The sequence below is a fragment of the Haliotis rubra genome, unplaced genomic scaffold (assembly GCF_003918875.1).
Source record: "Haliotis rubra isolate DU_JTF1 unplaced genomic scaffold, ASM391887v1 Scf1021, whole genome shotgun sequence".
NCBI lineage: Eukaryota > Metazoa > Mollusca > Gastropoda > Lepetellida > Haliotidae > Haliotis > Haliotis rubra.
In genome coordinates, this window is record NW_025764917.1 from 226,801 (window position 1) to 242,548 (window position 15,748).

Genomic DNA, 15,748 nt, shown 5'->3' on the forward strand with positions numbered 1-15,748 from the left:
CATGTTTATCGATCTGTTAGTGCATTTAGAATAAGTAAACACTCAAGGGTGCTCAAAGTTTGTCAAAGTGAGATGGCGTGTTAGCTTCACTACGTTTTGAAATGTAGAACATAGATAAAATATTTTTAAGTTGTAAATAATTCATATCTTTTGCAAATACAAGCTCTGGCAATGCTTTGGTATTTAGGAGAGATATCTATCCTTTACAATTAATTACAGTCAAGTTATCATACAAAATACAGATTGTAGTACTGTTACGGTTGAGTTTAAGAAGAAAGCGCAGTGTACTGTAAATAACGTGTAGATTATAGATTTATAGATTTGAAAAAAACTACACCCACCAAGTGGTGTTACATACATGTATTTGTTCATCTACCATTTTAGATATGCGAACAAAGATATTGATGATTGCATTGTGTACCGTATTCAAATATACTTTTTGTATTCAGTAATGATGCATGATGCATTTTCAAAATTGACATCACGTAAACAACAGCATCTATCGTAAAATCATGCATTATCACATAATGTAAAAAGACACATTATTTATGTTGGATCGTTCGCTTCATTTTATGCAATATTTTGCGAAAAAAAAAATTTCTGGGTATAAAACATATCTTGATATTGCAGGAATCATGTGTTTTGTACCGTTATTAAGTAATTGGATTACAATTAAACAATATAGAAATGTTTCAGGGATCGCTTTAGAAATAAAGTTAACTGTTTTAGAGTTTAGCGTGTATTTTGTAGATGACATTGTTCTGGAAAGTCCTCTCACGTCTTCATGCACATTAATTGCATTCTCTGTCGAGCTGATGTAAACATTAAAGGTCGCCGGACACTTTGGGTGAACTTGGTGAGGTGCTGCAAGAGGACTGTGACACGCCCCCGTTATATCGCTGCTCAGACATTTATATCCAGTATGTCTCGTCAGATAAATGGATGTTTGACCAATATAAGTGGTACTACAGACTACCAGCCCCCAAAAGATGTTAGATATACATGTATCTAAATAATGAGTCACCTACGATTTTCTTAATACATTTTGCTAATATACAGAGGAAAAGGACAAGTGTACAAAATGTCCTATCTATAGCAGCCACATATAGATTAATGAAAATAAGTGGTCCAATGCTACTGTTGGTGTCCACTGCATCATTAGTGAAGACACCGTTTGCTCTCCATCAACATGGGCGGTCTGTAAATAATCAAGTCTGGGCCACACAAGCCAGTGATCAATAGGATGATCAAGGCAATCGGGGTACGCTGACCTGTCTCAACCAAGTCAGCGAATCTGACCACCCGGATCAGTAAGTCGCTTCTTACGACAAGCATAGTTTGTTGAAGACCAATTCGTACCCGGATCTTTACGGGTTTACATCACTTGTAAGAGCTTGTGCTATAAACCCATTTCCGGTATGTTATCAAAACAGCAGATACTGTGGTTGGTCTTGTGGTGTAATAGCGACATAGAATTATGTTTCACGTTTGAAAAAATACAACTAATAACATTATTTATTTAGTTTAAGTCCACGGTTTCAAGTACAATATGTAAATGTTAAATACCAATATCATGATTATGCTAAATTCTTATGTGATTTGACTCCTTCATTCATATAATGTGGCTAATAATTATCTCCGACCAAGCGTACACATGAACAGTACAGCACAAACCACACAAACGCTTAAATAGCATTGTGTCCCAAGTATTCAATTTATGTCAAAACAATGACATGGATTGATTGTAAGTTGGCTTATTCCCCTGATCCCTCAGAACAAACCACTGGTAATATTTGTTAATTCAACACGTCAACGAAAATTGAAACTCTGCAGTGTCAAGAATAAAAGATTGGATCTGGTACTAATTGAAATGATCAGTCAGGTCACAGGCGATCTTGCTCGAGCACTTCTCGATGGTGTACTTGGTCCATCCGACTGCTGTTCCAGCATCCTCGGGGTTTGTTGTGAGGAGACAGTTGGGAGCAGCTGTTGGGTGGTAGCTGAAACTCAGGCAAGGCTGGGACAAGTGACACTTGAGACCGCAGTCATTGGTGGAAGCAGCCGTGAGAGACGTCATCGGTGTTGTAACATTAGTGTTGAACTCCTTAATGTACTTGCTTCCTGAAAGTAAACACCGTGCGATTCAAGACGTTAATAGAAGCAACAAAACCCTTTCCACAGCCCTTTCCACAAATGTCCGATGTACAATTATGTCAATATCGTGAGTGAGTGAGTTTAGTTTTACGCCGCACTCAGCAATATTCCAGCTATATGGCGGCGGTCTGAAAAAAATCGAGTCTGGACCAGACAACCCAGTGATCAACAGCATGAGCATCGATCTGTGCAATTGGGAACCGATGACACGCGTCAACCAAGTCATCGAGCCTGACCACCCGATTCCGTTAGTCGCCTTTTACGATAAGCATGGGTTACTGAAGTTTCATTCTAACCCAGACCCTCACGGGTCTGTCAATATCGTGATTAGGTGTGTGTTTGTTTGTTCAGCGCCACATCCAGCAACATTACAGCTGTATGAAGGTGGTCTGTGATTGACATGAACTTTACTGTTTTTAGTGTTCTGTATTTACACTCCGGTAGTGTTCTGTGGCATTAGAGGTACAAGCTTACATCATAATGTACAACTTAAATACATGTATGGAACATACAGTAGTCATATATACATATCGCTTGGTCGCAAGAATAGACTGTAAATAAATTAGATACGGTAACAGAGCAAGTGTCTGTGACAGAGCCTGTGTTTATGAATCACTATCATGACAGGTGTTTGTGAAAAGGTTAGCCTGTCATGTCATCATAAATGTACAAAGAATAGTCAAAATTCAAACTAAACAAAATGAGAATGTATGGTACAAGTCAAATTGGGTATTGCATCGGACATAAATTTTGTCTCTGATTCAAGTTTTAATAGTCCTCCACATGTCCACCAGGAAACATGGAATGATTAGTCAAAGGCATTTTTATTATATATACACGAAGGGTTCTAAATTCTCATTTAAAAGCACAATGTCATACATTTCGACAATATTTTGACCATATATAGTGGGACATATGTATTCTCTTTAGCTTCCTATCGATGCAATAAGAGATTTAGTATCCCTTACCATTTGCCTGAAATCGATAATTGAAACTTCGAGGCGAACAGCTTCCAAACAGAGAACACTTGCCATATATGGAATGTACACAATTGCTCCGTACATAGAAAACTGTCTCACGCGGTGTTGTCGGTGTTTGCCGAACTGGTTTAATGTGGTAGCTTTCCTGAGGGCTGATAGTACTCATGAGATAAATGCATTATTCATTTTTCGATAAGTGTGGTGTTACATAGTGCCTTTACTATGAAAGAGTTTATAGATTGATGAATGTGGATAGTTGAACGCACGAACGTATATAAAAGAGTATATTACCACTTCTTTTCACTGGCGTGCCTTCCACCTCAACTTCCGCAATGATTAAAAGTCCAGTGAGATTTCTCCAGACCTTCACAAATCTCACTGGTCGTGGGGGGGAACAAGTGAACGTGAAGGTTTCGCTTTGACCAACTATTTCTGGACACTGGCCGCAGATGAAGATGTCCACGTCAGGGCAGGCGATGCTGTCATCAGTGGACACACCCACGTACGCACTCTCCACATCTGCTTCCGCTTGACGAAATATTTGTAAAATAAAAAAGTGAGGTTGCTGGGAACATCTTTGTGTGGTGTCTGGTGACATTTGTAACTACTGACCCTGCATACTTAAACACATAGAGTTTGCTTTTGTTGATTTTGTTATTTGACTTCGGCAGCGGGCTGTAAATAATCGAGTGTGGACAAACAATCCAGTGAGCAACAACATGAACACACCGATCTACGCAATTGGCATACCTGACCACGATCGTAGCGCTAAGGTGATCGTAACTCCCATACTTTATGATAGATTTACCTTTTGGCATACCTGACCACCCGATCCTATTCCCCGTTTCTCAAAGCAATGGTAGCGCTAAGGTGATCGTAACTCCCCATACTTTATCATAGATGTACGTCTGTCGTAGCGCTAATGATCGCTTTATGAGGAGCTGTCGTTGCGCTATAATCGCAGGATCGTTACGGATAAACACATATAGAAGCATATAAACTTCTGGAATAAAGTAGCTGTGCCTCCAAACAGTCGACGTCAAGCAATGCACGTGTCAGCATACTGTTCACCTCGCCGTCTGTACACCCTTGCCCTGCCATGTAAACTGTCCAGAGGAAATCTCGACTAGTCAGTAAACAAAAGACCATCCCAATCTTGTCTTCGGTACTGAAGATGTTGTCTGTACCAGTCAAGACGTGCTTGTCGGTAACGTTGGAGCCAAACTGGCCTTATTGCAGACCGTCGCCCCCACCACCACCACCCTCCCAAAAAAATAATAATAATAAAAATAAAAAATAAAAAAATAAAAATAAAGCAGACAAAATTAAAACAAAACAAAAAAACAAAAAAAAACGCCCCCGAACAGTCCTGGAACTGATTGGACGTTAGCCAGGAATGGTCCGAGCAGTCTAACTGGCAGTCTGGAATCGCTTCCTTAGATGGGTCAGCCGAATGTAGTTGTCTTGCTGACGTGACGTCACGCGTGGACCGCCGGTCCGAGACAAATCTCTCATGTTCTAATTATGCTGAAAGCGTCTCCATAGAGATTAGATCGTGTAAGCCGTGGCATGACGTATATGTTGAAATTCATGTGTTGTCCACAACATTCAGAGGCTAGAGAATTATCAACCGTGCTTCAATTTCGAGTATTAGGTGTTTGAACTTCAGGTTTCAAAAGGTATGCAAAAAGTGATTATGTTCATTGTGCGCAAAATGCACGTGCCATGCACGATAAGTGACATCAAATGTAACGCAAAGTGTTTTGCTATATGTTTATTTATAACTTTTATTTTATGTAATTTTATGTTATGTACAGTTATTTTTTCCGTTAGTATATATAAACAACTTCACCAGTTGGCACAAAAACATACACTCTCATGATATCAAGACTCTCCATGCCCATGTACTCGTTGATAATTTTGGTTCATTTCAGTCTGAGTAGAGTGTTTGATGAAATTTTGGATTGAGACATATGCTTGCATCTTTACTTGTGGGAAATATTTAACTTGAGAAAGTGTATTCTGGAAGCAACTCACCGTATGATCTGTCACTTGTAGTAACTGAGATGTTATGGATAGTGAAGTATCCCTGTAGATCTCCCTGCCAGTAGGGATTCACACCGGACCAGGTTCTAGCTGGTATGGATCCGGGGCTGTTACCGTCATTGGCGAATTCAGCGTTCCAGTAGGTGGCACTGACTTTACAGGGTTTATCGAGCATAATGTTCTCTGCCTTACGTACCGAAATACCTGAAAGGAAATACTGTAACATCACACGTAAACGGACGACCACCAGTTCATACAGTGCATTTTAGATCAAGATCTCAAAGCAGACACTATAGATTCATCGTAATTCTTTGGTTTGACAGGTCAAGTTTTTATGACCATAACAGCAATGACGAATGCTAACTTTTAATGACGGAACGCTGTCGACTCAAGTCAACAACGACAGGCTTGCTTGTCTGAAAATGCTATCGTATATGTCGAGCATGCAATATTTCTATTTTATATTCCGATGTTCACAGACGCTGATTCAGTAGGTTTAGTTATTAGATATAGTAAACAAAATGTCCCTGTTGCTACAATCGAGTACAAGTAGGAGATAAACATACTGTGTTGGAAAATCAGAGGTATATAACGAAATTATAATAGCTCTAAATTTGATTTAAAACCGAGCCTAGCGTGAGGTTTTAAATAAAACATTTAGAGCTATTAGGTGTATAATTTTGTTATATACCTCTAATTTTCCGACACAGTACGTTTATCTTCATTCTACCGTAACAGCGTTATGAAGATTTAAAAAAAATACATACTGTGTTGAAAAATCAGAGGTATATAACGTGATTATATACTTCTGAATGGCTATGATTAACAAATCACAATCCAGTATTTACTGTTGTCATGGTAGAATAATCTGTCTCTGATCATTTGTCACACTGAGTTCGCAGTAAACTTCAGATGGCATTTGCTTTTACCTTTCGCCAATTGTCTTGAACCCTTAAGGATAATAATGCTACCATATCTATGATCTCAAGGCCGTGTGATGAAAGTCCCAAAGATAACGCCGTACCTTTGGCGTGTGACATAAAGGTGTACCGTTTTGGAAAACACAAATGTTTGACGCTGTTGAGCTTTAATCTCTTCTGTCCTCCTTAGCGATTACGAATTTGTTGATTCGATCAATGATTAAAGTTAATCTTTGAGACAGGTATAGTCTGGCAGAATTTTTTTCGTTACGGTGTTTGGTCACTTTACTCAAAAACTACATGTACAATCGTTTTCTAATTTGGCATGATGCATTATAATTGTTCTATTATTGTGAAGTTTGAATTTTATTAATTATGATTTAATAACAAAAACGTTGTCTATAATAGATATCATTATGTCAAGACACAAAAACATCTTAACTGTCAGGGGCAATAGGTGACTAATCGGAACAGCCACCTGGCCATGCAAATGTGCATGGCGTCACTACCAGTGAATGGCCAGGTGGCCAAATAAGAAAACGATTGTACTTGTAGTTTTTGAGTAAAGTGACCAAACACTGTGGCTATATGTGGTGGCACATTTGTCAGAATAAGAATGGAAACATACCTTCGAGCAGGACATAGCAAAGAGTGAACAGCAGGTTCTTGTCAGTTAGCGTCATCATGATTCCTCTTCTGAACCTTTTTGTGGATGCACAGTAATCAGAGGCCGATGGTTCGTGTATATACGAGTTGAGGAAATCCATGATGCAGACAAAACCAAGATCAATTTCAAAAAACGATTATAGACTTTGATACATATATTTAACTCATTTCATAACACCGAGTATTGATTTACATATGTTTCCTTCTTCTGTTTGTTACTAAGAGACAGAGCGGCAGATTTTTTTATGACGAATCTTGGTTATTAATGTCTGATCATTAAAACATACAAAAGGGATAATATGACGGCGTCGGTGAAATTTGAACACTAATCGACATAGTCGGGAATATGCCGTAAGCTGATGAAGTAAGTGCCACTTGTACTGAAAGACCTTCCCAGTTACATTTGAGACAGTTGAACATCATGCACATCTCTTCATCGTGATGTTATATCAGCATTTTGTGTGTTGATTATAATTTCATTTTCTAAAGAGAGGGAGGGTACACCACATTCAACGTAGATTTATCATTGCCAGCGTTTTAATCGTAGAATTTGTGTTATTTTATTATGGCTAGATTGTGTAAACTTGCTAAAGTCTGAATGGATGGTGTAAATCCAGCTAGGGTCCATGCAGGAAGGAAATGTACTGTAAGTCCCCATGGCCCTAGTATGGTGATCTACCTTCAGTTGTTGGCAATCTATAGCCTGTTTTTTATATTGTAATGTTTTCTGTAGTTGAAATATTTTAAATGTGCATGCTAGTTTTATATTTATAGCTATGATATTCTAGTTGTTTACTGTCCTTCGTTGACAGGCTTTTTGTGATTTACATGTATTTATGGAGAATTCCAAACTTGTTTTAGACTCGACATGGATGAAATTTTGTTAACGTGACGGTAAATCTCAACTCACTCCCTCACACATTTTCCCTCATAATCATTTTCCAAAGTAGATGTTCTGAAAACAGGTTGTTGATAAATCATGCCTTACGATTTAAAAGTTGATCAATTAGAAAGAAGTGCAGGATTTTTAAGCATTTCCTGCAATCCTGCCTTCACAAAATCCAGGAATACGGAGAAAATGAGTGACCGTTTTGATTAACGGTGCCTAAACAGGTAACTGATGTATCATTTCACATTATCTTAATCAGAAGAAAGAAACTTTAGGAAACACCAAAGTTGAAGGCTAAGATCATTGTTTCGAAGGTACGCTTGTATTTCGATGTTGAATTTGAGAAATGCACGATAATGCAAGACCACACGTTGTTCGAAAACATTTTAATGTATTAGTCTGGCCCGTAAGATACTCTGCCTTGTCACACATTGAACACTTAAGGCATTACATAGAGCAACGTCTTACGTATTCTCAAACAATGCTGGCAATATCTTCCTAAGGACTTTCATCGACGTTTTTTGATCTGCATCAATGCACATGGTGCCTCCACTCGCTACTGACCACGTGAACTTGCTTGTGAATGTCCAGTTGTGTTGTGGCTGATAGTGATGATACCAGGTACCTTGAATCATTCTTTTTTCCATGTAATAACATTTCGTTCGCGGCATTGAAAGTTTAACACTGTTTTGTTTGGGTGTCAGTATATATTTTGCATTGAGTAAATAATGAACATGAATATAACGAATTGTCGGATATATCGAAGTGTTTTTGTTCCGTCGACGTATGTTTTAGTCGAACTTTGCATAACAAACTGCGGTAAAAATGAACTATAATCTTGGACCCTTCGACGGTGGTTTACTGTACAAATTTCCATTTCTGAACCACTCTGAAGTTTCCTTGAATCCTGATGGATCTACATTATTTTAATGACTGGATCAACACAGAAGAGTAATGTAAATTCGCAAGCACCCTTGATACGGCTATAGCCCGGGAAAGCCACATTGAAGCATCAACAGCAAAGGGCATGGTTGAATGATCGTCTGAATGTAGCTCTCCCGACAATCCGCTATTAGCTAATCCATGTTACCGTATACAAAATGGGTATCAAATATTGAAATATCATTATGTAAAATCTAGAAACCTAGTTGAATTGTTCGTGGAGAAAAGTCCAGATCACGCAAACTAACTGCCGCGCGTAGGTACTCAAACACCTTTTACGAATTATTTATGATTATTCAACAAATTATTGCTTTGAAGCATTTTAATGTATGGGAAGGGTCAAAAGAATTCAATGTTTTACCATTTTCTGATGACTGTTTGAGATAAGAGCTATTGTTGCCCACGATATTATGTTTACATCCATGCTAAAAGTGTGGTTTTAGCGGCAATTGGTATTTTGCAAATGTAGCTTTCCCGGGCGGACACCCTTGGTACATACCCATGTTGACAAATTCTTATGCATGCGTAACATCAATTGAGATGAACAAGCTACACTGGAGACGATATATGTTACTGATAATTATCATGAAAAGGGTAGGAAGCCTTACATTCTGAACAACAATCAATGACAGTTCAGGGCATGTTTACAGCTTCAATCAATACAGACGCAATTACGTGTTTGGAAGTATATGCGTGGGGAGAAAAGGCATGACCTCACAATAATATGAAGTAAAATTCGATTGATATCTTAATGTACCTTGCTCCTTATCTGTATTTTCATAAATTGTTTATATCATATGCTGGAAGTCTTATCTAGCAAAAGGTGATGCGCAAAATATCCCCCAAAAGAATTTCGTTACTTATACTACTACTACTACTACTACTACTAGTAGTCAGGCTCCCCATTGTTCTCGGTGCCCTTGGTTTGGTACCTCCTGATGTCTTGGCGCAGATCAGGAGGGTGCTCGGGTTCTCCACCGGGAGTACAGCCCTTCTGACACTCTGGGTAATGCAGAAGTCTGCAGTGTTGGGGAGCCTTCATATTCTCCGGAAAGTTCTTGGTGGGTTCGACTAGGCAGCGTTTCCTGGGAGAAGTCCCATTCGCTGTCTGGGCTGCGTGTAGAGAAATAAAATAGTAATAACCGAGGGCTTTCTTTTTGCTGCTCAGGACCAGTCACCTCCCACTCGTAATCGCAAAATGTGATTCTTTAAGAAAATATTAACATGAAATGCAGACTGTGTAATGAATTTACAGAGACTCTCCAACACCTTGTCAGTGGATGCCCTTCCTTGGCACAAACCTCATATCTGAAACGACATGATGTCATGGCTTGCTGCTTTTACTATCGTCTTCGCCATTCCTGTGGCTTTGACTCCGAGGTCCATCCATGGTACGACCCTGAACATGTCCAGGGCGTCATGGAAATTAATGCTTTCAAACTTCTCAGGAACAGGCCCATATACAGCCTCATAAGAATTCCTGCCAACGGACCTGATCTTGTCCTTTTTGATAAAGCCAATGAATACATTTATATCATTGAATTTTCTGTCCCTTTTGACACCGATGTGATAAGCATGATAAATATGCGGACCTCGCCTTTGAAATGTCTTGCTTGCATCCCAAGTACACTGTCGTCAGGCTCCCCATTGTTCTCGGTGCCCTTGGTTTGGTATCTCCTGATCTCTTGGTGCAGATCAGAAGAGTGCCCGGGTTCTCCACCGGGAGTACAGTCCTACTGACACTCTGGGTGATGCAGAAGGCTGTAGTGTTGGGGAGCCTTCATATTCTCCGGAAAGTTCTTGGTTGGTTCGACTGGGCAGTATTTCCTAAGAGAAGTCCCATTTGCTGTCTGGGCTGCGTGTAGAGGGGGCAAGGGCCCTGAGCTGATGATGAGCCTTACCAGGCTAACTGTGCCAGGATCACCCGAACCCTCTTTGCTGCATTTTCATCTTTAATCTGTAAAACATAATAATAGTGGTTTATTATATTGTCATGTGTTACAAATTATGAGGCATCTTAGTACAACATGTAAAATACAAACACCAGGCGTCGAGAGGCCGAAATGACACCTTAAAAAGGAATATTACAATATTTAAAATGCATAAAGAAGAGACATTGTTCGCATAAATATATGCATCTAGATACGTACATAGATACATGCATTGATACTGACATCGTTACATACGTACATAGATACCTACATACATACATACCTACATTCACCCACACACACCAATCCATACACACACCCATCAATACATGCTTGCATATAATACATATAATTCATACACACAGACACACCTACACACCTACTTGCCTATAAACACACACACACACATCCCTCAACATACAAAGCCCAGGCTTATCTACATAACCACATCATATGTGCCACACCATACTATTACATACAAACAGTACAACCAGAAATTATTGAGAATTTAAAGATTATAATTATTTAAATTTTTTCACTCATTACTCACGTATTAAATGTGAATATCAGCAGAACATAACTCCAGATTCAAAGACAGGTGAACAGTTAGTATTTTGTCAAGTCACCATGGGCAGCAATGCAGGCTTCAATGTGGCTGGGCATACTCCTGATCAAAGAAGTTAGAAAGTCGTGGTCCATGCTGTCCCAATATCGGACCACCTCTTTTTTCATTTCAGAAATATTTGTCAGATTTTTCTGATTGACACTTTCCTTCATAAGTCCCCAAACATTTTCTATTAGATTTAGGTCAGGGCTATAGCTTGGCCAATCTAATAATGTCATATTTTGGGCCCTAAACCAAGCCTGTGAATGCTTTGAACGATGTTTTGAGTCGTTGTCCTGCTGGAAAATCCAACAATTTCCATAGAACATGTGAGCAGATGGAAGTAAATGTCCCTCGACAATATCTGTGTACCGCTCACTGTTCATATTCCCTTCAAATACACAGAGGGGCGTTGCCCCTAACACAGATATGCCACCCCACACGTTAACCTTCGGACTGTACTTTGGGCGCAGATACAAAGTTTTTTCAGCTTCTTTCGTCAAGAATTTCAGTGTATTAGGAAACAGCCACACAGAACTTTCATCTGAGAAAATCACATTGTCCCAGTTAAAATTTCTATGCTGTAAGCACCAGTTCAACCTTCGCTCCTTTTGTTCAGGTTTCATTATCGGTGATGAAATTCCTCGACTTTTCTGCCAACCAATTGCATGCAGCTCAGTTCTACTAGTCTCCTTACAGACAGCCGCAGTTCCTCTATCAATCATATCCAGCCTTAAGTTTTCTAAACGCCTTCGTTTGTTTTTAGAAACAAAAATACCAAGCCGCCTCCTGTCACCGACAGTCAATTTTCTGGGCCTACCTGCGCCTCCTTGGTGCTCAATGCCGTATCCATTTGCAATATTTTTCAAAACATGATAATCAGTGGACTAAAGGAAGCCTGTTCTTCTTGAAATCACTTTAGCTGATCTGATGTCCTTGTTATAATACTCTAAAATCAACTTCCTCTTCTCTAACTCATCCATACTGAGGATCACTGAAAATGTCGTCTGCTAGCAAGTAAACGAAGGGGGATAACACAAACTAATGAAAAGGGATTAACGGAGTTGTCTCTCTTGAATGAAACCAAGCACTTGATAGCTGGTCAAGGTTGTTTATACTAGAAATCCAATTAAACATATTCCTAAAATACACACACACACACACACACACACACACACACACACACACACACACACACACACACACACACACACACACACACACACACACACACACACACACACACACACACACACACACACACACACACACACACACACACACACACATGCGGGGCAGGCTTCCACTGCGATCACACTTATATCACATGATTAAATGCGTTGAAGACTGCATTTAATTCAGGCTACCCTTTGTGTACATACAGTGACAGAAGTCAATATCATCGTTAACTGTCATCTCGGTGTAGAATCATAACGATGACACAGCATCGAGGCAGCTTTATCTGGCTATGTATGTATTTATTCACCCCCCTAATGACAAATATTGACTCCATACGTTAATCGCTTATTGTTACGTTGACAGTAAGAAATCTTAATGCATTTAGCGTTATATGGAAGTGTATGTGTGACAACAGCAGGGGTCGTATTGGTTATTGTTACGTGTTTGATGCCTGGTAATTGTATGCTTCAAACGTGTATTTTTAAACGCTGTTTTCGGAAGCAATACCTTCTGAAGCCTTGTATTTTGGCATTTGTGAGGCAGGCATGTCGTCTTACGCAAATGCTACGGCGTGTGTTCTGGGTGAATGTTTCTTGTCGTCATGCCTAGTTTTTTTCCGAGCGAGATCACTTTCTTATATTAAAGATCACATATACTTTAGGGGGGTACAAATACATAAATCACTAATTGGCATCGTTATAAATGAAACTCCGTCATTAAAACTACTCATTTCGATCTTTAATTAACTTAAATCGACCTTTTTGAAAACACTGCACAATTCTCACCCGCGAACGAAATTTCAACCAATCAGAGCGGCACGTCTCAGTGGCGTCATATGAGGAATAGATATGAAGACCGATGCAGAATTCATGTACATTTCAGAGGGTAAATTATCTTGTTTACAGGTTTGTATAAACCTGAAATCGGGACAACTGTTGTAAAAAATGAAAGCTATATGTTCTCACAATCTACTGTCATTTAATTTTGTCTCTTGCTTTGCCTAGGTTCCGAGTTACAACTTGTTTTCATCCACGATTCTGTCAAAATCGCTTGGTGTCGCTAGGTGAAAACGATGATCAGCCTCGCTCATCACGGTTATGGTTAATTTCTTCAACCTAAACAGTGCGACATTAAGAAGGGTGGATGCCCATCAGATGCAGTTATTTGAAAATATCCCCGGTAGTTCTTGTCTGATTGTAATAAAGTATCAAAGCAGTGTGGGCTTTTTCAGGTTTTCTAATGCCTGGATGGTATAATGACTGATCCAAATTGATCCCATTTCTGTGTTTTTTACCTCGATATTTAATCATGTCATGTAAAAATATGACGTCTATTACGTATGATATTAGAAATTGACATTTGATTTACTTGAATCCGTAAACTAAACAGCCCTACTTTGCCATTGCTAGAACAATCTGAAAGTTTACTTAGGTAAATAGGTACATACAGTTTTAGCTCACAGCAAATGCTTATATGCATTTTTATGCAACAATGAAGTTTTGTTTGTATTCTCAAAACAGTGTCGGCCCATAAGTTTTCACATGCAAATAAAATGGCATGCAATACAGCAAGTAATACTCCCTTGTTGTAACCCGTGTAAGGTGGTACAAACCTACAAGTTATTTGTCATCATTCACTTGATGGTCAGTTAAAAATTTATAACGGGTATAATTAGTGGTAACGCCACTTAGATTACCTGACAAAGGTTCCCACTTGGCATTTCTTGTGTCTGGAGTAAATAGTCAACATTATAAACATCGATCAAAGGATTAACCGATAACACGCAGCGGATTTGTCAAAAGGTAGTGTTTATGTATGTAGATTTACTGCGATTAACCGCCAATACATTGATTGATTGCTCATTACTGGCTAACTAAATTACTTTTTTAAAGAAAGGCGGACATCATGCAATTAGTTGCCAGGTGTGCTATCTTGGGTGACCAGTGAACCTATACATCAATGTGAAATACCTGAAACGATATGTCACTTTTTCGTATATTAGACACATCTCTTGGAACAGCTGCAGATGAATGGCATTTCACTCGTTTTTGTGGATATTGATGGATACATTCCTCGAACAAGGTAATAGCCTGACATTGTTCCTATAACTTTAATGTTTTAATTTAATATTTTCATTTTGTTTTTATTCATTTGTGGTAGCATTCAACAGTCATTGTTTTCGCCGTGAGGTGTAATGAGACAGACAACATACACTAGGGCGTGTGTGCGAATTATGATTCACATTGGCAAACTATAAAATGGCTAGATATTACAGTCCTGTTATAAATTCACTATAAGTATCAGCAGATCGTTTGCTTTTTATTTAGTTTCAAAATGCATACAAGTATGATTTAAACTAATTAGGATTATAATACCAAATATAAAGACGTACATTGACTAGTATCTACCTACTGGTGAGTGGACGTTAACCACGTGAATGTAGCAAGAAATTTATCGCGCAGTATTGTGACTTCGACCCCCACCTCGCTTCCGTGGAAGAAATCGTTGTTATAAGTTGTGTAATGCAAAATCCTTTTGGTCATGATTCCAAATACATATTTAACTACGAGTAGAAAATAGTTTTGATTTTCTAACTTGATGAAAACAAACCATAATCTCATTAATTCTAACAGAATTTAAGCCTCTGACTTTACGATTTTCAAAAATGGCGGCGCCCTGTCGCGAACATCCGCCAGTCTGCGGATAAATGCTATTTAGGTTTATTTTCACCTAGTTACAAAATCAAAACTACTTTCTACTGGTAGTAAAATATGTATTTGATTGATGGGCAATAGGATTTTGCATGACATAGCTTATAACATAACAACTTCTCTCGTGGAAGCGAGGTGGGTGTCAATATAATACTACTTACAGTATTGTTGTTACTTCGACCACAATCTCGCTTCCGAGGAAGATGATGTCGTTGATGTCGAGAAATCATCAAAATGACGAGCTTGCTACACACTTTCTATACAACTAACTGAAAATCCTTCCTCATATGACGTCACTGCACTGCGGGCGAGAGTGAAGCAGGCGACTTTTAATCGCTCGGTATTAATTAACCACAAGTTTTTTAAGAATGAATTTGGTGTTCCGCATACGACTAACCACAACTCTTCATATGTAATAGTTAAAAGAGTAAAAAAAAATCGTTAAATAACATGTACTGTTAATCAATATTATCAAAAAACCTCCAGGACTTCACCAAGAGAAAACTGGCAGAGGCAGTTCAAATCCGCCGACACAAGCTCTCAATCAACAGAGACCAAGGATACCTCATTCAATCCGCCTACAATAAACTGATAAAAAAACAACAGAACAGAGCACCCCAGCCGTCATTGCTAATTAATTTCATCTGCTATGTACACCTTGTCCCGCCTCCTCAACATTGGCTTCCTCCCTTTGTTATTGTATTATTACCTATCCCATTGTTGTTG

The 15,748-nt window shown here is 38.9% G+C and overlaps 1 protein-coding gene across 1 annotated transcript; it reads right to left on the reverse strand.

Moving 5' to 3' along the window:
- Positions 1-1,673: 1,673 nt before the first annotated feature.
- LOC124271038 lies at positions 1,674-6,790 on the reverse strand. Its single transcript, XM_046706099.1, has 4 exons — positions 6,729-6,790; positions 5,172-5,384; positions 3,426-3,662; positions 1,674-2,121 (listed from the first exon to the last, which is right to left on the reverse strand). The coding sequence occupies exons 1-4, from the start codon at positions 6,784-6,786 to the stop codon at positions 1,862-1,864; spliced, it is 768 nt and encodes a 255-aa protein (XP_046562055.1). The 5' UTR covers positions 6,787-6,790; the 3' UTR covers positions 1,674-1,861.
- Positions 6,791-15,748: the final 8,958 nt, after the last annotated feature.